The sequence below is a fragment of the Hylobates moloch genome, unplaced genomic scaffold, assembly GCF_009828535.3.
Source record: "Hylobates moloch isolate HMO894 unplaced genomic scaffold, HMol_V3 SCAFFOLD_13, whole genome shotgun sequence".
NCBI classification, from domain to species: domain Eukaryota; kingdom Metazoa; phylum Chordata; class Mammalia; order Primates; family Hylobatidae; genus Hylobates; species Hylobates moloch.
In genome coordinates, this window is record NW_026652288.1 from 9,491,254 (window position 1) to 9,514,739 (window position 23,486).

At 42.4% G+C, this 23,486-nt stretch overlaps 1 protein-coding gene across 1 annotated transcript in view; it reads left to right on the plus strand.

Annotated features, from left to right (window-relative positions):
- GRHL1 (grainyhead like transcription factor 1) overlaps positions 1-23,486 on the plus strand; it is a 51,573-nt gene that overhangs the window by 10,561 nt on the left and 17,526 nt on the right. The window contains exons 5-8 of the mRNA XM_032172211.3: positions 216-292; positions 1,646-1,802; positions 1,995-2,106; positions 3,056-3,150. Coding sequence (XP_032028102.1) covers positions 216-292; positions 1,646-1,802; positions 1,995-2,106; positions 3,056-3,150 — 441 coding nt within the window. The remainder of the gene's footprint in view (positions 1-215; positions 293-1,645; positions 1,803-1,994; positions 2,107-3,055; positions 3,151-23,486) is intronic.

The window sequence follows — 23,486 nt, forward strand, 5'->3', positions numbered from 1 at the left end:
GCTTGTTGTAATTTACTGGAGTGGCATATAAAAGTGGATTTTTCTCCGTTTTAATTTTTTAAATATTTGTAGAATCAAAATTTTTATTCAAAAATAAATATGGAAAGGATAGTGGGTTGCTGTAAGCCACATACTTTTATGCGGTACCAGAGCTTGGTCTTTAGTAACCATGATAACCAGTTAAATAGTTGTGGCTTATCACATTGATATTTCAGGTTTTCTTCCCCTCGGATCTCAGTCTGCGGATGCCTGGCATGAATTCAGAGGACTATGTTTTTGACAGTGTTTCTGGGTAATAGATGTCTTTTAATTTGATTTTTAATTTGCAGCTTTTATAACTTATTCCTTTCTTGTTAACTTGATAAATCAAAGGTGGCTTTAGCAGGCTTTCCCCTTATCTTACTACTTTTACTGTGGTACGGTCTTGGGTAGAGGACATCTGCTTCAGTGCTTTTAATTTTGAACTCTTTGAACTATGTTTCAAGTTTCCTTAATTCTTGGTGTTGGTGCTTTTTCTTTCTTTTGGATTCTTTATGTGATGGTAGTAGAATGGAATCTAATAGGAGAGATGAGGGGATTAAATTAGGCCTCTGAGGTCCTTTCTGTTACCAAAAATATATAATTAGGTGAGAATTTAGGAGTAATATCAAGTGATAAAAGCTTTTTTTTTTTAAATCAGCCTCACTAATGATAAAATAAATTAAGTCAACTTTTTTCTGAGCTGACAACTTTCTTTTGACCTCACAAAATTGTATCTCACTCTGGGAATATGAATATTTTCCACATTAATTAGGAACTCATATTTTGTTTTATGTGTTTTTTACATGTGTTATATTTTACAGTTTTAAAAGTGTCTAAGATTTTATGGGAATTGAGACTTCCCTTATAGATCTGCCTCAAGATGCAGGAATCCCAAACGGAAATACCTTTAGGGTTTAGGATAGGGGTCAGCTAACTTTTTCTCTAAAGAGTCAGCGAGTAAATATTCCAGGCTTTGTGGGCCATACAACCTCTGTATGTTTTTTCAACTACCCCAGTCTGCCGTTGTGCAAAAGCAGCCGTAGGTAATATGTAAACACATGATGTGGCTATGTGCTAATAAAACTTTAGTTACAAAAATAGGTGTAATCTGCTGAGCCGTGGCCTGGGAAGGTTCTTAAGCAACTTTAGGGGCATATATGAGTGGTAGTGTTAGGTAATAGGTAATGTCGAGAATTGTGGAGTGCCTGCCTATTAAAGACATTTAAATTACAAGTAGAAACAACAAAAAGGTGCTATATAGGCCAAAAGGAATTTAGTCAGAGGAACACCAGCCACCTGTCTGAAACCTCTGCTGGATAAATATCAGATTGGCAGCATGTCTTGTGAGAAGTTCCTTCCAAAGTCCTTTCCACCTATCAGTATCTTTAATATCTTGAGCCCTCAAACTCAGGATGTCCGATTACTGACATCCATAACATCATAGAATTTTTAATCGGCAATTTGTACTTCCACATCTGAGAGACTTGAGAATTTTTAGCTGCTGAGTACTTTTGTTCCAGATTTTCTTTAAATGAAAAAGATAGCAAATGCTATTTATAATATGATGTATAGCAAGCTTCCACGAGAGTAGATTTAGAGACCTGTGACTTTTTTTGTCCTTTAGGAACAACTTTGAATATACCCTAGAAGCTTCAAAATCACTTCGACAGAAGCCGGGAGACAGTACCATGACATACCTGAACAAAGGCCAGTTCTATCCCATCACCTTAAAGGAGGTGAGCAGCAATGAAGGAATCCATCATCCCATCAGCAAAGTTCGAGTAAGTTCTGCTCTTAGTCCTGTTCTCTAGGAAAGCTAGTCAGAGCCTAACATTTCCAGGTCTGAAGCAGCTCTGAATGACTGCCTGAAATTGCAGCTTTAAGCCTTCACTGTAAAATATAGTACTAAATACGTTTTCCAAAACATACTCACCCTTTAGTGTCTTTATGTTGTAATGGATTCTCTTTCACAGAGTGTGATCATGGTGGTTTTTGCTGAAGACAAAAGCAGAGAAGATCAGTTAAGGCATTGGAAGTACTGGCACTCCCGGCAGCACACTGCTAAACAAAGATGCATTGACATAGGTAAGCAGCTCAAGAGCCCGCTTTTATTCCCAGAGGTGCAGCCATCCAGTTTTCTAAATCCAATTATTTTTGGCAGTGATCAGCTTCCTGCCGAAAGCATTTGAATTTTTATGCCAGCTACTGATCTGTTCCAAACACTGTCCTCGGCCTCCTGGAACCAGTGTTCTCACCATTCCTCCCATGCAGTAATGGGACATGTGCCCACGTGGTGGCTTTCCACAGGACACTAGGGCCAGAAGCCATGTAGCTGGCTAATCTGAGAATGTCCCCACTGTTCAGTCTGCAGTTGCTTTAAGGGGTAATATCTTCCTTAAAAGATTCTGATTATTATTTGGAGATGATGGAGGTAGAGAAAAAAACAAGTAAAAGAAAATAAGTAAAAAATGATACTGCTGCTGTGCAGTTGCCTAACAGTCTTCTCTAGTCATGTGCTAAACTGTGTAACCTATCTGTGAGCTGTAGTGGCAAACCTGTGCAAATCTGTATTTACTGAAGTAGCGTTACACAGACCTCTATTCTTGCCATGTATGTAATTTTCTTGTAAAACCATTGTCTGTATCACAGATGGCTGTTTAATATTAGTGTTACTTTTTTTCTTTACCTTTTGTAATGCTCTTGTTGCCTTTTCAGGAGAATGAGAACGCAGTTCTAATTTTGGTTCTACAGAGTAGTTTTGTGACCTTGGGACTGTTATTTAAACTTTTTAGACCTAAATTTTCTAATTGTGACATAATGAGATTGAATTAAATATGTCTAAGCTTGCCTCTATTACAAAAACTCTGTAATTCTTTTTCTTCATATTTTGAACTTCTTCTAACCAAACAAAATGTTAATTTAAGTTGTCCAGAGGTGATAATGTTAAAAACTAGATCTTATTTTGAACTGCTGGGATCCCATGTTGAAACTAAAACTCATGAGTTTTCATTTTCTCTTCCACTGCTTCCTATAGCTGACTATAAAGAAAGCTTCAACACTATCAGTAACATCGAGGAGATTGCGTATAACGCCATTTCCTTCACGTGGGACATCAACGATGAAGCAAAGGTGGGTGGTGAGGTCTGGGCGCCTTATGTCCAGCCATTTGAGAAATGGGAGGAATTTAATGATTTGACAACTGATTTTTGTTTTCCAGTTTTATGTGTTTTCATTCTCAGGTGTTATGAGACTATCCTCTCTGCTTTCTATTCTCCCCTCATCCAAAACAGATCATTTTTGTTGTCATCCTTTGCGTGGAGTCCAGTGTGTGAAACATTGAGATTAAGTGGCACTCTGCCACCTCCTGCCTGTTCAGCCTTGAGTCGGACTCCTCATTTGCTTTGCCTCATTTCCTCATTTGCACAGTGGAGGTGATACCTGTCTCCTCCCTCTGTTCAAGGAGGTGTAAGGAGTAATGAAACAATGTCCATCAAACTGTTGGAGTGGCTTTGAGAAAGGCTCTTAAATACAAGTGATTATTAGTAGTACTCTGTTTCATATCATCACCTTGTAAATATGACTCCTTGTTAAGATTCTTCTGTCTTGGGCTCTTCCCATTGAAGAATTGCCTCCAGTTCAGATGGAGTAACTCTAATTGGCTAGAGTTACTCTATCTGGGCGACTCTAATGGGAGTTTTTGTGCCCTTTAAGAAAAATTCAGCATATTCTTAAGTCCTTTCTGCCTTTCCCCTGCCTTCTTCCCTGTGAGTGTGATCCTTCTCTTCACTCAATTATTAGAGTTCCTGTATTTCTTTCTTTCTTTAGATTACTTTAAAAATTGGGAGCTCAAGAAACTGAATAGAGGCCAGAAGTGGTGGCTCACACTTGTAATCCCAGCACTTTGGGAGACTGTGGCGGGTGAATCACTTGAGGCCAGGAGTTTGAGACCAGCCTGGCCAACATGGTAAAACCCTGTCTCTACTAAAAATACAAAAAGTAGCCAGGCGTGGTGGCACACGCCTCTAATCCCAGCTACACTGGAGGTTGAGGCAGGAGAATCGCTTGAACCCGGGAGACGGGGGTTACCGTGAGCTGAGATCATGCCACTGCGCTCCAGCCTGGGTGACAGAGTGAGACCCTGTCCCCCTCAAAAAAAGAAAAAAAAACTCAATAGAAACATAGGTGATTTTTCAGACAGTTGTTAACAGAAGACTGATCTTTAGTTTTCCTTACAATAATAGGTATAGCATTCTCTCAGAGACCTGGTAGAAAGAAGTGATGTTCATCTTCTTCTCCTTTTTCAGTCTCTTTTTTGCTTTTTCTTTCATTTATTCAATAAGAATTTTAGTAACTTTTAGAATAAGACACTGTATTAGGTGCTGACTATTAGGGTTTCATTTTATCCTGCCCCAGAATGCTTTCGAAAATCATGTGACTGGGTCTTGAGAGCCATGTTCTGCTTGTATTATAATTGCTTTTCTTTCCTATCGTTGTCATCATGTCCAAGACAAACATGTGCCTTTCAGACTGCAGACTCTAAGCAGTTGGGCCCACCAGGCAGTGGGGAAGCTTAGGTGATTGTGGCTTTAGAAGAGTTTTCCTGCCAACCACCTCAATCACATACAATTGTCAGGTGGCTGCATAGTCCAGAGTTCGTTGCTTGGCGAAGCAATAAATAGATAAACTTTCCATTTTATATAATTGTTGTTACAGTTGTTTTGAAATTAAATATCATAATAGGACTCAGTCCACTGGCTACTACGAACAGCCTATAAAAAGTGTTGGCCTTGTGCCCCAGGATGCTTCTATTCGTAAAGCAAAGTGGAGTGTTACTTGCTGTTTGCCATTGGGGCCTCACTGAGAAATTGTGGAGGAGGTGATAAAGAGCCCGTAAGTCCCGAGTTCCCTTTTCCAATGTATCCATGACCTTGGGTTCGTCCCTCAGTTCACTAGCTCAGTCCTTTCGCCTTGATCCCCCAGGAGAGGCACGAGGTTAGAGTGGCCAGCTCTTCTTCGTTGGGTGTTGTCAGGATTAATAAGCGCTTGTCAGAGGCTTGGAGATCTTGGCCGAAAGGCCCAGCGTATGGGCAGGGCGCTTTGTTTGTTTGATGTGTCACTCTTTGGGGTGGGAGTAATGAAAGCCAAGATGACGGGTAGGGATAATGGCTTGTTTTATTCTGAAGTCCTGCAGCATATTTGTATTAGAAATATTGTTGGAGGAGTGGCTTAAGTAGCCTTAATAGCATTGCTAATTAATGTGGGTAAATTCAGTTTCATTTCCCCTTTCAGACCCCTAGCACTGACGTGATTTTAAGCCCTTGCCTGCCGCCGGAAGGGTGTTGTGCCATTTCTTAATGAGGCTGCTGTCTTTTGAAGCTAATATCAGGCAGCATCTTCAAGCGTGTGTTCTAATTAAGTATCGAGGTTTTTTGCTTTCCCTGGCCAACTCGATGTTTTCTGTTTTTATTCTTAAAGTAATTAATGCCTCAAGGCAGCAAGAGCGAACAAGTGTACACGCAGAATCCTGTAGAGTTGTTTTTTTTTTTTTTTTTTTTACTATTTTCTGAAAATATCTACTTTCTTTGCCCATTTTCTTGTTCTCATTTAGGATGCATTTGTTGATTTCTTTTTTTAATTTTAAGATTTATACTTGGCACATAATAATTGTACATATTTTTGTGGTATTTGTTAATATGATTTCCAGTTCTTTCTCCCTCAAAAACATAAGGGTTTATTGGAGCTATGTGGCATTTCCTCCCCTCCCCTTTTAGTGATCTCTAATTTACCCTTTTGGCCATGCCAGGATGAGTAAAACTGAAAATCTGGCCCGGTGTCAACATCTGAATCTTACCTGTAGCTTTTGCTTCTCTGTTTGGAAATGATGATAGTTTGAGGATGTTTTGGGTTGAATCGTGAATGCTTTGGCTTACATTCCACTTTGGGAAAAACACTGACAAAGCTAGGACCCATCTTACACTGCCCCTGTGTGCACTCCGTTCATCACTATAAACATATGTCTGCCATTGTCATGGAAACTTTTGGAAGTTTTGGAACTTGTGAAAATGTGTTCATTTTCAAAGTGGTGGAAGAGAAGGAAGTTGCTTTTCGAAAAGCAGAAATGTCTCAGGAACAGGCCCTTAGTGGGATTTGTCTGCTGTGTAGATGTATTTCATTCCTTTTATTGTCCTCCCACAAAATTAGATTTGTTTGGGTAGTTAAGAGTCAGAGGTCTCTGGACAGGTTAAAGGCCATCAGGCATTCACATTTCATTGTGAAATAATCAGTTTTCTTCCTGATGCATAGCTGAGATTAGCTGCTTGAGGAAATTTTTGCAGAGAGAAGAAGCAATTGCCTTTGAAGCATTAAAAGATGGAGCTCTGGTAAGATGCTGAAGTTTAGGATTTGCAGGACAAGATGAGGGCACTGGTCTCCTGCAGAAGAGAGGCCTAGGAGCTGAGGGGAGGAGTGCGTACAGCGAGGTGGGAGAAAGATATACACAAACTCGGCTGGATCAACGTTTTCTCTGGAGCCAGTGGTGCAGCTTTGCAGGAATTCAGAACTGAGCCCAGCACATATGCGAGAGCCTGCTGTGGACAAGGCGTGGGCTGGATCTAGGCTCCTGGCACTAGTTCCGCAGGCCAGGTAGATAGTGGCATAAGTGTCCCCATTTGTGGGGACAGCCTGAGATCTTAAATATGACATCATGTTTTCTTAGGAAAAATGTTTTTATCCCACTTTAAAAATGAACTTTGGGAACACAATTTATAAATTGGGGCTATTTGTTCTGCGACAATTTCAGTATTTTCCAAACCAAGCGAGTTTAGAATAGGCTGAACTGAATGGGCAGCGCATCTTGGCCTAGAGGGTAATTTCTTGCCTGAGTTGTAAATCTTAAGAGTCTACAACAGCATTGAGATTTGCTGAGTGATAAGAAGCAAGGGCCTCTCGAAGCCTGAAGATCTAAAATAAACAGAGGAAAAAGAAGTTCGGGAGAGAGAATTAACTTCTTTGAGTGCCTGTTATATGCTAGGTGCTGTGCTAAGGTGCCTCACCTATGTCCATAGTGGGGCATGGCTGCCTGCCCAGCACCCGTAAAAAGCACCCAGTACTCTATGCTATTACGTGCTTGGTGCTTGGTCATCCAAATCAGGCCTTCTGAGGAAGCTAAACTCTAGACCTTCATATGGATAGAAAACATTCTTGACAGGGAAGATTACCTAAAAATGTAGGTATTACTATTAATAGAGCAACATTATGGACTCACTAATATAAATAAGAGCACCTTTGCTAGTAAGAATTAATTTATGTTGGATTATATTATAACGTTTGAGTTGGATGAGTAACATTTAAGCACAGAGGAGAAACTACAAACTAAAAAGCTGCTGTACTGGAATCCAGTGAAAACTGGGCCAGCCAGCTCTGAGGGAGGCCTGTGAGCCAGCAGGCACTAAAGGAGGGGATGTCTAGGGGTGGTGTAGGGACACCTTTGATAGAGTCAGCTACCCAGTATGGCAGATGGGAAAACAGCTGCGGTCAAAGGAAATTGCAGGATTTCTCTGATCATCTGTGCATAGGTATGACCTTCATGAATAGTAAGCACACTTTTAAAGGATGTAATGAATCCTGGGAATATAAAATAAGAGGTTTTTCCAGTGGTAACATCTAAATCCTTACACTGTAAGGTGAATTATGTTGTAGCTTTCATTCACACATTTAATTTTAAAAATAGTAACAGCAAGAACTTTCTGCCAGACACGCGCCAAGCTCCCACTGGAATAAGTGGCGTCAGAGAAGTAGATAGATGTAGAGTCTGACTTGGTTTTACTGTGTTGTGCGTTCCATGCTAAAACACCCTGGAGATTTGGGCATTTCTCCTAAAGAGCTGTTTTTGGAACTTGGTTGCTTTGGAAAGTCTTTATCAAACCTTCGGAAGGAAGCTCTTTGTCCCAGTTTGTGAGCAGGTTGCTCGCAGACAGATGGAACTGCGTCTTTTTCTTGATGGCGTGATCTTATCTCTGGGTGTGCCAGAGCCAATTTCAACATACTTTTGTCTCTTCCCAGTTCAGTCCCCGTCCATTTTTTCCCTTCAGTGTGGTGTCTCAGCCTGTGGAGAAGGGGAAGGGGCAGTCAGAGACAGGACAAAATCAGAGTGCCTTGTTCCCTGGGGGAAGAAAACCCTGTCAGATCAGAGGACGCTGTGCTTTTAATTATAATCTATCAACTATAAGAAGGAACTCCGAGGCCTTTGGAAGGGTTGTCCTTCAGAGCCAGATGCTTTATGTCATGGAAAGGCTCATGTTACAAAGGAAAGAGGATTAAAGTAGAATTTGGAGCCCAGCTAAGTACCAAGAAGCTTTTCCATGAGGGAGCCTGTGTTTGGATGGGAAATCGGTATCTCTCTGTTTTGTCTCCTTGTCTCAGCGAAAGCTGACGGAGTTCTTGGTGAGGGATTATTGAGGCTTGTAGAGTCCATTCTGTAAAAGAGGGGTGTAACCATCCTGGTAACCTGAACGTAAGTCTTTCTGCTTGTGGGATGCAGGTTTATGAGTTTAATAAGTTTGTTGTTTTGTCTAAGCATAATATTTGGAATTCATTGTGGGAGTAATTTTTAGTTTGTTTGAACTGAACATATTGCTTGCATTTATAAGAATTCCATTCTAGTGAAGCACCCATCAAGTGTGCCATTAAAATAAGGTGTTGCCACGTTTGGTTCCATTAGGCAGGGACAGGTTTGGTTTGTTTCACAACTTTGAATTTCCAGTGTGATGGGAGGAAGGAGGGGGGAGAGAAGTGAGTCAAACATCCTACTTGCAATTGCAATTAAATGAAGACAGGAGATTTAAAACTAAAGGGCATACTCCCTGGCCTAAATAGAAAAAGATGTCAGGAAGCACTGTTACTTTTAAAATGAAGGAGAAGAGGCTTTTAGTGTCTAGGCAGATCACGAAGCTAACTAGACTGGGCTGGATTATTCATGCATTTCTATCCCTAGACCCCAAGGAAAACTCAAGGTATAGCCGTGGAGGCGTCTGAATTGAGATTCGTTTGATCCCAGGGGTTTTCTCTTATGCAGTTTAACAATACATATCTATTAAAATAAAAAATGAAATGCTCTTGTACCAGAATCGCGATAGTCACATTCCTTTATGGGGAATTTTAGAGTTGTAGCTTGACCAGTATTGGAAATAACAAGAAAAGCTCCTTGATTGGAAATTTGTAGAGAATGCCTTTAATTAGCTGATACAGAATAAAGTATTTAGCAACTGGACATTTTGCTTTGACAAAGCTGCTGTTCTGGGGTTGATTGTGAGGATGATTTTTCCCAGAAACTTCTAATTTTTTTAAAGCTAAGTCTGTTGGACTTTGTCTTGAAAACACGTTCCATGCAGATGTAAAATAAGTACATCGAACCACGGTAGAACTTGGAATCCACAGGTAACAGAAGCGTACATTTGTCATCACGCAGGCCGGAGGGTAACGGCCAAGCGGAAGCTGTCTCTGGACCAGGGAGGGACTTGGCAGCTGAAGAAAGCTTTAGTTTGGTAGTGAAACTTGCATCTTGTGAAACGGGTTTCAAGCACCCATGTCTATGTAGCCTGTATCTGGGCTGTCACTTGAATTCCTTTTTCTTTTTCTTTTTGGTCAAATTTTTCCCCTTTCTCCACCCTGCCACTGCCAAGAAACAATGGACTCCTGTATAGAACTTTTTTGACAGCTTGTCACCTTAACCCTCTTTCTCCTAGGTCCTTCCTGGAAATTCTATCGGTGGTAGCTTTCTTTCTGTCTTTTCGACCACTTTTGCTACTTGGAAACTAAAGCAGAGAGCTTGACTGTGACCTGACATTATTAGTAGTAACTGAACTTACCCAGCATAGCAATTTCAAGGCAGCATGGGGCCTTGGAGTTCAGATTTCTTTTATGTGGAGCTCTTCTGCACACAAGACCCTCAATCCTTTAGTAAATACAGGGAGGGCACTCCCTACATTCACTTAGGGATTTTGCTTTTAGCTTTTCCTTGTAAATGAAAGAGAACTTCTGATTGGAAGGCGGCCTGCCCACCAGATCTTCCTTTCTGGCCCATGGGCTTGCCTCCCCTGTTCCGTGCCTGGTGAGGATGGAATGTGGCCTGTGTGCCTTGTGTCACACCTGCATCCAGTTCTACATATTTCAGAGCAAACATTGTACTTATTTGAGACAACAGGTGCCAAATCACTGTATATGCCAAGTGTCCTTAGGTTCAGCAGCTCCTGCTTACAGGACCGTGACACAGGGGAGAACAGTGTGCAGGTACCTCCAGAATGGTTTTTTTTCTGTCTCTCTTTTTATCTCTGTGACTTTTTCCCTGGCTCCCTGCACTCCACAGAAACCAAGCCCACATGTGGGCGGTGTGGGAAGGCGGTGCTGAGGCAACAGCCAGGCTGCTGACTTGTCCTTGTTTTTCTTCAGGGAAACGCCCCACATAGATGTGGGAAGATTTCAAGTTAGTGCCTCTCTATTCCCACAACCCTGTCCTCCCTGCCCGCCTCCTGCCAATTCTTTTTCTTTTCCCTTGATGGTGATTGGATAGTCTGAGAAATAACACAAATGCTGGCTGCTGCTGGAAGTCTTTTATTTCTTGGGGGTAGCATTCTGCCCTGGGAGAGGCTGGTCTCCTCCCACCATCAGAGCAGGCATGCTGGGGTTCTCTCGGTGGGACTGGGTTCTGCTTCCGAGTCTGTGACTCAGTCCCCAGTACCTTCTTGGGCCTCATGAATTAATGGAGCCCACACACATGGAGGACTAGCAGGGGACCACAAGGCCCAGACAGAAGGAAGGTCATCAGTGTTTGTTTGTTTATTTTGGGTTGGGGAAGGAATGCTATGATGATTGTCTGCCACATCATACTTAGTAAAATGTTCCTGGCTAATTCGACTTTGATTTGTTGGTTTAAACTATTTCCCACTCTACTGGCTTCAGCTGAATTCTATAACTGTATATAAATGTCTTAGAAAATGGTGATTTCATTCTCTTTAGTGCTGTTGGATTCGGAGTTAGAATAAACTACATTATGGGCCTCACATTTTAATTTTGGTTGTTAGATTTCTATGAACTGTCTTTTAAAGCAATCTTTTTGACTGATTTAGAGAATTAAATTAGAAATTTCCCTAGGGTTTCTACATTCAGTTTAGTAGATAGGTTACTTTCTGAAATGATACTATGTTGGCATTTGACTAAGTTGAATTTAAATAAATACAGAGATGGGTTAAAATGATAAAGACTCTCAGAGGCAACTGGGCCTGTGTCCACAACCGCTGCTGCTGTCTCTTGGAGCCACGTCACCAGCTAGACTCATGACTTATGTGAAGTCAAATAGGAAGTTTGGAACAGCCTAGCTATTTGGTTCGAAATGTAGAGACCTTTAATTTCATGCCTCATGACCAAAAAACAACCTGCTCAGAACCGTTTGGGGTTCGCCCTTTTTTCTAAGTTCGTCTGCTTCACCAAACAATTTTTCCACAGGGTGCTTCTCTGGCTGTCTATCTGTCACTGTCGCAGTGTGGTTTTGAGAAAAGAGCCTTGAGGTTGGAGTCAGGAGACTTGGGTCCTGGCCTTGGCTTTGTCACCTGTTTAACTGTGTGTCTTTTGCCATCTGTATCTTCAAAGCCTGAGGCTCAGTTGCAGCTTGACACTGTCTCTTGAGTTCAAAGATATTGAAAGCCAGAGACTGTGTGCTGTGTGATATTCTCTGAAAGGTGAATGTTTTTAGGGTAGGCAGTGAGGATAAGTGCATTTTGGGAATGTAAAACTTTTTTCGGTGACCAACTTTCTGAAGCATCTTCCACAGTTAAATCAACCTACATTACTTTTTTCTTCCTTCTAACAGATATTTTCTTGATATATTTACCAGGCAGTTAGAACTCACTTGAAGCTTTTTAGTTGGGCGTGATAATACACACATGACAGCACGCGATACTGACGTGGGCCAGCAGGCACTCTCAGCTCTGCGGGCTGGTGCTTCCAGAAGCCTGCTGTGGATCATCCTCGGATTCACAAAAGCAAAACACTTCCTCAAAGTATTTTTTTTTTTCTCTCTCTCTCATTATTGACCAATTTGACTGTTTTCTAACATCCAGGAAATTCTATGCAAGGTGATCACTCTGTTGCTACCCTGTGGAAGAACTGGCTTAGGAAATCATGTTGCAGGGAGTCAGCTTCCCAAACTATACATCCATTCATTGAGCGAATTGTTCGTTGCACTTCTCTATGCAAGCACTGCAAAGGAATAAGAAAATGACTGAAGCATAAAGCCTGACCTCAGAGGAGATTACACTCTGTATTCTGGTCCATATTGTAAGTGAGGGTAAAAACATGCTTTTAAGATTTCCAGGGAAATGGACTTTCAGCTGAGGGAATCCCCAAAGTCTTTGCTGGAGCTGCAGAATATTTTTGCAAAAGATGTTTGATTGGGTCTTATTTCTTTTTCCTTATCTTTCCCCTCATAGAGTCGCTGTTGTGAATGTAAGTGGAAAAGGGGCAGCTGGAACAGCTTAGTCTGAGGAGGTGCTTTCACCTTCTAAGGCCTGTGTAGTGCAGAAGCAAGAGCTGCAGACTTGTCTTCTGCAGCCCTAAGTCACAGAGGAGTCTGAAGTCATGGACATTACCACATGTGTAAATGCACCATGAAGGGATAAACCTGTATTTATCAAATAAAAATTGTTAGGTACCTGCAGCTTCTGTAACAGAAAGATAGTCACTGGAGATAGCAATTGAAAACTAAAAGTGAATACACACAATAGAAAACCAGGTCATAGCCTGTGAGGTGGGTTTATCTCTACCCTGGCACTTATCTTGTATATCTCAGTGTATCTCAGGCAGTCTCTAAATACTATAATCTTTTCTGAAATAATTCAGGGAATATAAATAGTCAATTTAAGTATTCAGCAAATATTTACTGTTCAGTATGTGTAAAAAACTGCTTGGCATTTTGGATTCTACCCAGATGACCTAGGGAGTTCAAGTCAGCTTAAAAGAAAGATATAAACACAGGCCAGGCACAGTGGCTCTTGCCTGTAATCCCAGCACTTTGGGAGGCTGAGACGGGCGGATCACCTGAGGTCAGGAGTTCGAGACCAGCCTGACCAACGTGGTGAAACTCCATCTTCAGTAAATACAAACAAAAAAAAATTAGCTGAGTGTGGTGATGCGTGCCTGTAATCTCAGCTACTTGGGAGACTGAGGCAGGAAAATCACTTGAACCCGGGAGTTGGAGGTTACAGTGAGCCGAGATTGCATCATTGCACTCCAGCCTGGGCAACAAGAACAAAAACTCCGTCTCAAAAAACAAAAAAAACAAAAAATAATAAACACAAATAACTTGTGGATTTGGACAACAAGTTACCTAACCTCTAAGCCTTGGTTTCCTCATCTATAAAATGGGTCCAAAATAGTACCAATTTCATAGGTGTTTTTGAGGGTCAAAGAATGGTATAAATGTAGCCCAAATACCACAGCAGCATGCAGTTTTATTTGGCTGGAGTTTAGGAAAGTGGGTCATTCGTCCAGGAAACGTATTTTTAATTGGCCAGGCACTGCCAAGATGCTCTTGGAATGGAAAGATGAGTAATCCATGACCCAAAACTCAGAACTCAGTGGGAGGATTCCACTCTAGTAAGCGCAGGGATGCAGGTGACACGAAGGAAGGGAACCTCACTTGGAATAGGAAGATTCGTCACGCTTCTCAGGTGACCCTCGGCGGGGGGTGGTGGTGGGGGTTCCTAAAGGATAGTGGAAACCAAGCCGGCATGCAGAGCCCAGAATGAGCTGTGACCTTTGATGTCTTCTGAGCCAGGAGCAGTGGGGACTGCAGAGGAAGACCCTGGGGTGCCCTCGCAAGGAGCTTGTCTCCAATCCGTGGGGTCTGTGGACCAAGGGTCTTGGGGTTGGAGGTTCTTTGAGGCTGTGTAATGTTGTGACCCCAAGGGTCTTGGGGTTGGAGGTTCTTTGAGGCTGTGTAATGTGTTTTCAAGTCAGTGATGAGACTTTTTAGTCAGAAGCATATCCTGCATGCCACCACAGCCAAATGCTGCCAAGAGACGTCAGTGCCAGGGTGTGCGCTTAGGTTTGGGGTTGAAGCCAGATAAAGGCCACATGAGGTCTTGGGGTGCTGGGTGATCAGACAGTTTGCAGTTGTTTGAATAGAGTGGCATTTCTCAGACTCAGATCTGGGTATATTTTTAGGGGTGAAACAACTTTTGCCTTTTAAAGAGGATATGTATAGTATTCACATTTGGGAAATACTGTTACAGGTGGTACAAAGTATGGCTGGAAAAGTGGATTGGAGTCACATAAATAGCTTGAATGCTAAAGAATGTTGTCTTTTTCACATAGACTGTGGTAAGCTACTGAAAATGTTTAGGAATACATGATTAAGATTCTGAAGTGACACTAATATTTGGCAATTGCCTAATATTAAGCAATCTGTCTCTTTTTCATTTAATTGCATGATTTGTAGGCATTTTATTGTTTAGGGGGTCCTCTGCTAGAGGTTGGAAGAAAATGTTTAATTTCTGTAACTTTATATTAGCTCTTTTTATTGTTTGTGTTTATTTGGTGGGGGCACTGTTGTGTATTTAAAGTTTTATGAGGATTTGAAACTTGTTGAAATAAGATTTGGAGACCGTATATAGATTTTGTGTGCCCATCGTTTTTCTTTCTCTTATTACTAGTATTTAATTCAGTACTAATAGATAACAATAAACACTGGAAGAAAATTTTTTTTTTCAGACGAAGTCTTGCTCTGTCACTCAGGCTGGAGTGCAGTGGCATGATCTCAGCTCACTGCAACCTCCACCTCCGGGGATCAAGCAATTCTCGTGCCTCAGCCTCCCAAGTAGCTGGGATTACAGGCATGCGCCACCTCACTCAGCTAACTTTTTATATTTTTGTTAGAGACGGGGTTTCACCATGTTGGCCAGGCTGGTCTCAAATTCCTGGCCTCAAGTGATCTGCCCGCCTCAGCCTCCCAAAGTGCTGGGATTAACAGGCATGAGCCACCACGTCCAGCTGGAAGAAATTTTTAAAATGAACAACATCCCTGCCTTCGAGGGACCTAGGGAACTTACTAACTGCAGTGTTACAGGGACAGGAGTTAAACAGAGGTGAATGTTAAGGTTCTCGCTCCGTCCTCCCTGTCCTTGATTCAGGTGATGACCTTGACTGAGGCGATGAGAGTATAGAGAAGTGGCCATTTCCCTAAAGAATCTCATAGTCTGGTGTATTAGTCCATTTTCATGCTGCTGATAAAGACATACCCGAGACTGGGTAATTTATAAATAAAAAGAGATTTAATGGACTTACAGTTCCATGTGGCTGGGGAGGCCTCACAATCATGGTGGAAGGCAGAAGGTGAAAGCCACATCCTACATGGCGGCAGGCAAGAGAGAATGAGAGCCAAGCAAAAGGGGTTTCCCCTTATAAAACCGTCAGATCTCATGGGACTTATCCACTACCACGAGAACAGTATGTGGGAAATCGCCCCCATGATTCAGTTATCTCCCACAGGGTCCCTCCCTCAACACGTGGCAGTTATAGGAGCTACAATTCAAGATGAGATTTGGGTGGGGACACAGCCAAACCATATCATCTGTCCTCACAGGGAGTTTGAGGGAAGGAAAAAGCTACTTAGTCCAACTTGGTAAGTGGTAAAATGGAGCTGTACATAGAGTGAGGTGGACACAGCTGAGAGCGTGAGGGATTCCCTTTGGGCAGATGAGGGGATGGTGATGAGAAAGGGTGTATCCGTTGGTGCTAGGTCTTTATCCATAAGGGAAATGTATGTCAGTAGACAATGGGGGAAAGGGTATTTTAAAATTCAGGGGCAGAGAAAATGAAGATCCCCAAAGTTTGGAAGTGCCTGTAAAGGAGATGTGAATGAGAATGGGCATTTGGAGCTGGATTTTGGAAGGCCTTGAGAATTTGGATTCCTGCCTTCAAACTGCAGAGAACCATTGAAGGCTATTAGTGGTTTTTCCTAGCTAGGCTCTTTCATTTTCCCAAGCACTGAGATGATGCTGCCTCAATGAGCACCTGTGACATTTCACTTGGTCTTATGAACTTACTCTATTTTAGTTTGAAAATCAGGTCTTTAAAAAGGAAACCAGCCAGGCATGGTGGCTCATGCCTGTAATCCCAGCACTTTGGGAGGCCGAGGCAGGTGGATCACCTGAGGTCAGGAGTTCGAGACCAGCCTGGCCAACATGGTGAAGCCCCATCTCTACTAAAAATACAAAGATTAGCCAGGTATGGTGACAGGCACCTGTAATCCCAGCTACATGGGAGGCTGAGGCAGGAGAATCACTTCAACCCGGGAGGCGGAGGTTGCAGTGAGCTGAGATTGCGCCATTGCACTCCAGCCTAGGCAACAAGTGCGAAACTCTCTCTCAAAAAAAAAAATCAAAAATTAGCCACAAATTAGGCAGTGGTGCACGCCTGTAATCCTAGCTACTTGGGAGGCTGAGGCACGAGAATCGCTTGAACCTGGGAAGTGGAGGTTGCAGTGAGCCGAGATCGCGCCACTGCATTCCAGCCTGGGCGAGACTCTCTCTCTTAAAAAAAAAAAAACCTTATCCAAACTGTCATAAAGTTGCTTCATATTTTTTTTTTTTAACTCTAAAGACAGGGTCTCACTCTGTTGCCCAGGCTGGAGTGCAAAGGCATGACACAGCTCACTGCAGCCTCTACCTCCTAGACTCAAGCCATACTCCCGCCTCAGCCTCCCAAGTAGCTGGGACTACAGGTGCACACCACCACGCCCAGCTAATTTATTTTATTTTTTAGAGACAGGGTCTCGCTATGTTGCCCAGGGTGGTCTCAAACTCCTGGACTCAAGCAATCCTCCCACCCACAGGCGTGAGCCACTGCCTGGCCAGTGCTCAAATTTTGAAATTGTTTTATTCTATTCATTTGAGCAAACTATATTATGAAAGTCTTATGGAAATTATTTTCAGCATTATAGCAGCAATGCTACAAAACCATGTAAAATTCTACCTAAATTTCTCAGTGGAAAAAAAATTAAGATTAATATTTGGATGTTGGATTATTTTCTTGTAGTGAATGATAATACAGAATGAGTATTACTGTCATTGTGGTAATTTTTAAACAGTAACCGCCTTTTTGCTAGTTCATGAAAAATAGCCTGATATGTATTAAACATTTTCATCTCTTAGCTCCTAACTTCACCACTTAATGTTTTTTAACTTTTAACTGATGAACTCCAAGTGCTTTGTTCATGCATTCTTTTCTGTGAATTAGGAGATTTAAAAATATTTCTATAATTTCTCTCCACAAATTAAATTCACTTGTTAAAAGTTCATGTTCCTGACTACTCTCGTTAGACTAGACAGTTAGCAAGCTTTACTGGAATTGTGTCTTGGTTTGTGGTGTCGATCAAAGCTCGAAAGGAGTGGGTGAGTTGGGGGTTTTATGAAATTGATTCTCAGTTACTTTCCCTATACCTGCTGTGAAATGAACCTCTGATGGTGATCTCTGTTTGAGCACACTGGGGTTTTTTTTTTTTTTTTTTCGTCTTTTTCCTCCTTGTTTTCTCTTTGAGGACTAACTTGGCAGAAACAACCAAGTGTGAACAGTGTTTATGTGGCTGCCGCAGTGCTTCCTGGAAGAATCATTATAAATTCGTTCAAGATCCGATTTCTTGTTGGTTTCTGTGCTTGTGAGCATTTAGAATAAAAGTCTGTATCAGTTAATCCTTTGATCATGTAAATAATTTTATTTTGTTTTCCTCTCATTTTCAAACTGAGGTTTGAAAACCAAAAAAATTAAATATTTTGAAACATTCTAAGTGCATAAATTCTTGGTCAGGAATGAGGAACTGTCCTTAGAAAAATGGGCTAGACATTTAAAAAGGAATCTTGTAGAGCACCTTGGCCTGTTCAGCGGTTCTTATGTTTGTGGTTAGTTTTTTTCTCTTCCGATAATTTGGGTGGGAATATTAGTTGCTCATCTTTTGAGATTAATGTTCTAATTATCTGAATACAAATGTTTTCTCTCAAAATAAGTGGGAAGGAAGTATGAAAACAGAAAAGATCATCTTTTGAGTTCTTAAAGTTTTACGTCAGAGATCTTCACATCTTTCTAGAGAAGGAAGGTTGTACATCATTCAGCCTACTCCGATTCTGAAATGGGGCTTTTTAAGCGTGCGTGCACTCCCGTGTGTTTTATGGAGGAGGAGTTGGATGTGTCCTCATTCATCTTACTTTTTACCTCTTTCCCATCCTCTGTAAAGATAGTGGAGTGCTTTCTGTAATCACACTGATGATTTGTCTGCAGGATAAGAACGGTCCGAGCCTGGTTTTACCTGGATTTGGGTGAATAGCCCTGTGGTCTTGCTCACTCAGGGCTGCCCGTTAGGTAGAATCCATGTGAAGTGTTAAAACTGAGGAACAAAGTGTGCCCATCTTGTTGCTCCCAGTGGACCCAAGGGAGAGCTCTGGCTTGTGTTTCTACACTCGCCATATGTGTATGCCAGCAGGTTTTTAACATTAAACAAAACTGTTTAGTTGTAGACTAAAGAAGGCTGCCCTCCTGACCATAAAGCTCCCCGGAAGCTGCACTTCTCCCTCAGAACTTACCTGGTCCCCTCCATGAGTGTGGGCTGCGCTGATGGGGACAGTGTGTTTCCACAGGCGAGTGACGCATGGGCACAGCACACACTGGATGTCTTGCCAGGAAGTCGCTTATGCAGAAAGTGGAAATACTCAATTACAAACAGGGAAATACGCCTCCTCCCTATTTACTCCGTCGTGATGATGTAAGGATAAATTAATGTCCAAGCAACTTAGAGGATGGTTTAGATCAGTGGTCAGCAGATGACAGCTCTGAGGTGCGGGCCAGCTAGCTGCCTGCTTATATAAATCAAGTTTTATCGAAACACCACCACACGCATATCTGTGGCTGCTTTTACACTATTATTGCAGAGTTGAGTAGTTGCATATGACCTACGAATGTGAAAATAATGTCGGGCCCTTTACAGAAAAAGTCGCTTCTGATTTAGATAAGGTTATGAAAAGATATTTTATATATCTACATTGTACTTATTCTTAGCTATACTTATTTACTACCCAGTATGCATTTTCCTCCTTTTATTAAAAGCATGTGTTAAGCATATGTTATGAGCCAGGCGTGAGACATAGAGATGATTAAGACAGGGTCATCTCAAGGAGGTTGCCATTTAGTGAGGAAGACATCACATCATGCTTTGTCCTGTGGTTCAGAGTTACAACTGTAGCCTTCAGCTGAACACACAAGTTCATCCACAAATGCAAATCCCTATGAAATCAAACATAACATGAGTAATAAAAATAAGCGGGAGAGTTTAATGCGTGTGTAATTGTTTTTTTCTGGTTAATATCTTCAGAATTCTTGAGTATTTGAGGATTTGCATGACCTTATTGAATAGTAGGGTTGAACAAAATGGCTTTAATCTAGATCTTTCTGTTGATTACATGAATATTCTTATTTGATAGGGCTGTGCCTCTGTAAAAATTTTGTTTAATGTTAAAAACCTGCTGGCATACATATAAATACATATAAAAATATCTTAACTCTTTAAGGAAAGGAAACCATGTGTTGGAACTTGCTTTAATAATCTCAGAGTTTTGGAGCCAAGGTAGACCTTTTGTGGATCACAGTGTATAAGCAGCTAGAAGACTAATCACATTACCGCAGTGGTTTCTATCTTGGCCAATCACTCGAATTACTCGAATATGGTAGGGAGCACCAAAAAAACAGTCCCAGCATCTAGAACCCACTCCAGGACAATGAAATCAGAATCTCTGGGGTGTGGCCAGGATATCCGACATCCGTATGTTTTAAAGTCCTGCCAGGCGATTCTAATTCAGTCAGAGTTGTGAGGCACTGTTGTACAGACAGGATTCTGAAACTTTAGTGTGCATAGAATTAGCTGGAGAGCTTGTTAACCTCCCCCTCCACTCTCCCTGAGTTTTCGGATTCAGTGAGTCTGGGGTGGGCACCAGGATCTTCATTTCCAACAAGTTCCCTCATGCTGATGCTCCTGGCATCACACTTTGAGAGCCATTGCCATATGAGATTCTTAAGTTTTACATAAGTAGTTATTGTGATGACTTTAACTGGCAACTTACATGGTATTTTTAAACTAATATGACTTATAAAAAGGTGATAGGTAAATGTGTTACACAAAATTATTCTCACCAGTAAAAACAGTATGGATATAGGATTCATCCTTTGTCAATATAAGTATATAATCACAGAAGTCCAGAGGTGGTCATCTAGAGATCCACGAACTCACCCTACCCTTTCACAGGCAAGGACCCTTGCACTGGGTGGCAGCGCTAGTTAGGGGCCAGCTCAGATGCTTTGATGTTCAGACCTAAGCTGCTTCTGTTGGGCACGTGGCTCCCCTTGTAGACTTTGGGTGAGGGTTAAACCCAGCACGCATGTCCCCTCTATGCCAGCATGTCCCCTTGATCGTCTGTGTTCTTACCTTGGATCCTTTCCTAAGAGCAGGGGCATCGTGAGCACCGGCCCCATCTTCTCTTTGGCATCTTTGGCCCACTGCTCCATCTCTTATGTTCCTGACCTGCAGTGCTTACATTTCACAGCTTTGTCACTTTCTCCTGGGATGTTTGTGTATTTATCTAGGCAAGGTAGCATTTTTTTTTAATGCTGAATTAGGACCATTGTAAACTTTCCTTAATACATTTAGAAAACTGCCAAGTTTGGAAAGAATTGATTTTTTAAAATAAGAGAGAAATGTGTATCAGTAGGAGACCACAAACCATCACGAATGCACAGTAGCATGGGCAAAGCTGTGCCGAAGCTCCGTGTTTGCCCCGATCCTGGGATTTGGCCCCTGCTCATTTCTTTTTTGAATAGAAACTTGAAACTGGGAAACCAGGGGAGGTTAGGTTTTGGGTTGGATTACTGTGAAATCTTCTTATAAAGGGAATATCACTTCCTGGAATCGTGAGGGTAAAGTCGAACTTTCCCAGGCAGCTGTTTTCGAACTAGGAATTGAGCCACGTGGCCTAGAATGACAGAAAAAAATCAGATTTTCCATTTGGTTATAAATTGAAAACTATATGGTGGTTTGGTTACTTTGTTAGTTGTTTGCATGGACTTTTTTTTTAAACCTGAATGCATTCCACAGACTCTCCTTACCTCTGATTTGTGGATTTAGGGATTGTACTTGAAGTGTTTAAAAAAAAAAAAAAATGTGGCCGGGAGCGGTGACTCACACTTGTAATCTGAGCACTTTGGGAGGCCGAGGTGGGCGGATCATGAGGTCAGGAGTTTGAGACCAGCCTGGCCAATATAGTGAAACCCTGTCTCTATTAAAAATACAAAATTAGCCAGGTGTGGTGGTGCAAGCCTATAATCCAGGCTACTCAGGAGGCTGGGGCAGGAGAATCGCTTGAACCCAGGAGGCGGAGGTTGCAGTGAGCCAAGATAGCTCCATTGCACTCCAGCCTGGGAAACAAGAGCGAAACTCCATCTCAAAAAAAAAAGAAAGAAAAAATGTAAAGTCAAAGCACATATTTTCTGTAATGCTGTTGAAATTTATATGTGCCACTTTTGCTTATATATCTAGATCTAGGTATTCTTTAAATTAAAGCTATTTACTTATTTACTGGAAATAAGTTTAAGTGGAAAGAAAAATCATAGCAGGCAGGATAAGGTACTGTGCTCGGTGTTAGAAGGGACACCGTGTAGAATTATGGACCCGGCCTGCTAAATATTTACAGTCTAGTCAGGGAGATAAACCATGCACATATCAAAAGGCAAATCATCCCAGGTAGGAGATCAAAGCCAGCTAATCGGGGAAGATGTTGGTTTGGGAGATGTATTGGGGTGTGAAGGGGAAAGCCCTCCGATGAACTCCAATGCATTGCTTTCTACCTTGGGACAACTTTAAACACCATCGTGGGCTTCATCTGTGCAAGAAGGACCATGGTCCCTTTCCCTGTGTGGTGATTTGGTGAGACAGTGCCTGACATGCCCAGCACAGGTCCTGACGCCAGGCGCGCAGTGTGTGGTTCCTCTGCTGTGTGGCCAGCCCCGTGCTGCCATCTGCGTGCTTGTGACCATGTGTGGGGTGGGACTTGGGCCGGCCTTACAGATGGAGACAGATGGGGAGCTGTGGAGGCAGGTCTGCCTGGGAAGCCATGAGCAGGAAGCGGACTGAGGTGAGGTGGGAATGGATGTGCAGATTGTGTTCAGGGATGGCGAGGAGACTAGCCTGGGTGGAGGGTTTGTGAAGGGACAAGATCAGAGATGACTTTTAAATCTGTTAACTTGGACAAGTCCTTCATCCTTCATCTTTTTAGGATGTATTGGTCTTTTCCTGCTGAGAAACAGTGTGTAGCCTAGAATGAGGGTAAAACCTCGACCTCAGCATGCCTTCTAGAGAGCTGTCTTTGTCACCATGATCCTGACTTTCCTCTTCTCCCTCCCTTCCTTCTCTTTCTTTTTTTACTTCTTTTTTTTTTTTTTGAGACAGAGTCTTGCTCTGTTGCCCAGGCTGGAGTGCAGTGGCACGATTTCAGCTCACTGCAAGCTCCGCCTCCCAGGTTCACACCATTCTCCTGCCTCAGCCTCCTGAGTAGCTGGGACTACAGGCGCCCGCCACCATACCCGGCTAATTTTTTGTATTTTTAGTAGAGACAGGGTTTCACTGTGTTAGTCAGGATGGTCTTGATCCCCTTACCTCGTGATCTGCCCGCCTCGGCCTCCCAAAGTGCTGGGATTACAGGCGTGAGCCACCGCGCCTGACCTCCCTTCCTTCTCTTTCATCTTAAAGTTCTTATAGCTGGGCCAGGCACGGTGACTCACTCCTGTAATCCCAGCACTTTGGGAAGCCAAGGCGGGCCGATCACTTGAGGTCAGGAGTTCGAGACCAGCCTGGCCAAAATGGTGAAACCCCCTTCTCTACCAAAAATACAAAAATTAGTCGGGCATAGTGGTGGGTGCCTGTAATCCCAGCTACTTGGGAGGCTGAGGCAGAAGAATCTCTTGAACCCTGGAGGCGGAGGTTGCAGGGTTGCAGTGAGCCGAGATTGCGCCATTGCACTCCAGCCTGGGCAACGAGAGCAAAACTCCATCTCAAAAAACAAAGTTATTATAGCTGCCCCCCAGCCCCATTATAACTTAAATTTCTCCCCATCTGCCCTAGTTCAGCCAGTGACACCCAGTGCTGCTCATGGTGGACCCATTCTTGGTTTGTTGACCCAGGGGCTAGAAGGAATCTTCCCCTGTCAGCTCACAGGGTTGGGTCTGAAATGGGCCAGTCTTAGTTTTAAAAACTGTAATTCCAATAATGTCCACTATGTGGTGCACATGCATCCGAAATAAATTCTAAAACTAGTTGAAAGGGAGCTAAAGAACATTTTAAAAATCCACAATGATAAAAAATAGTGGGGAAATGGCACGTG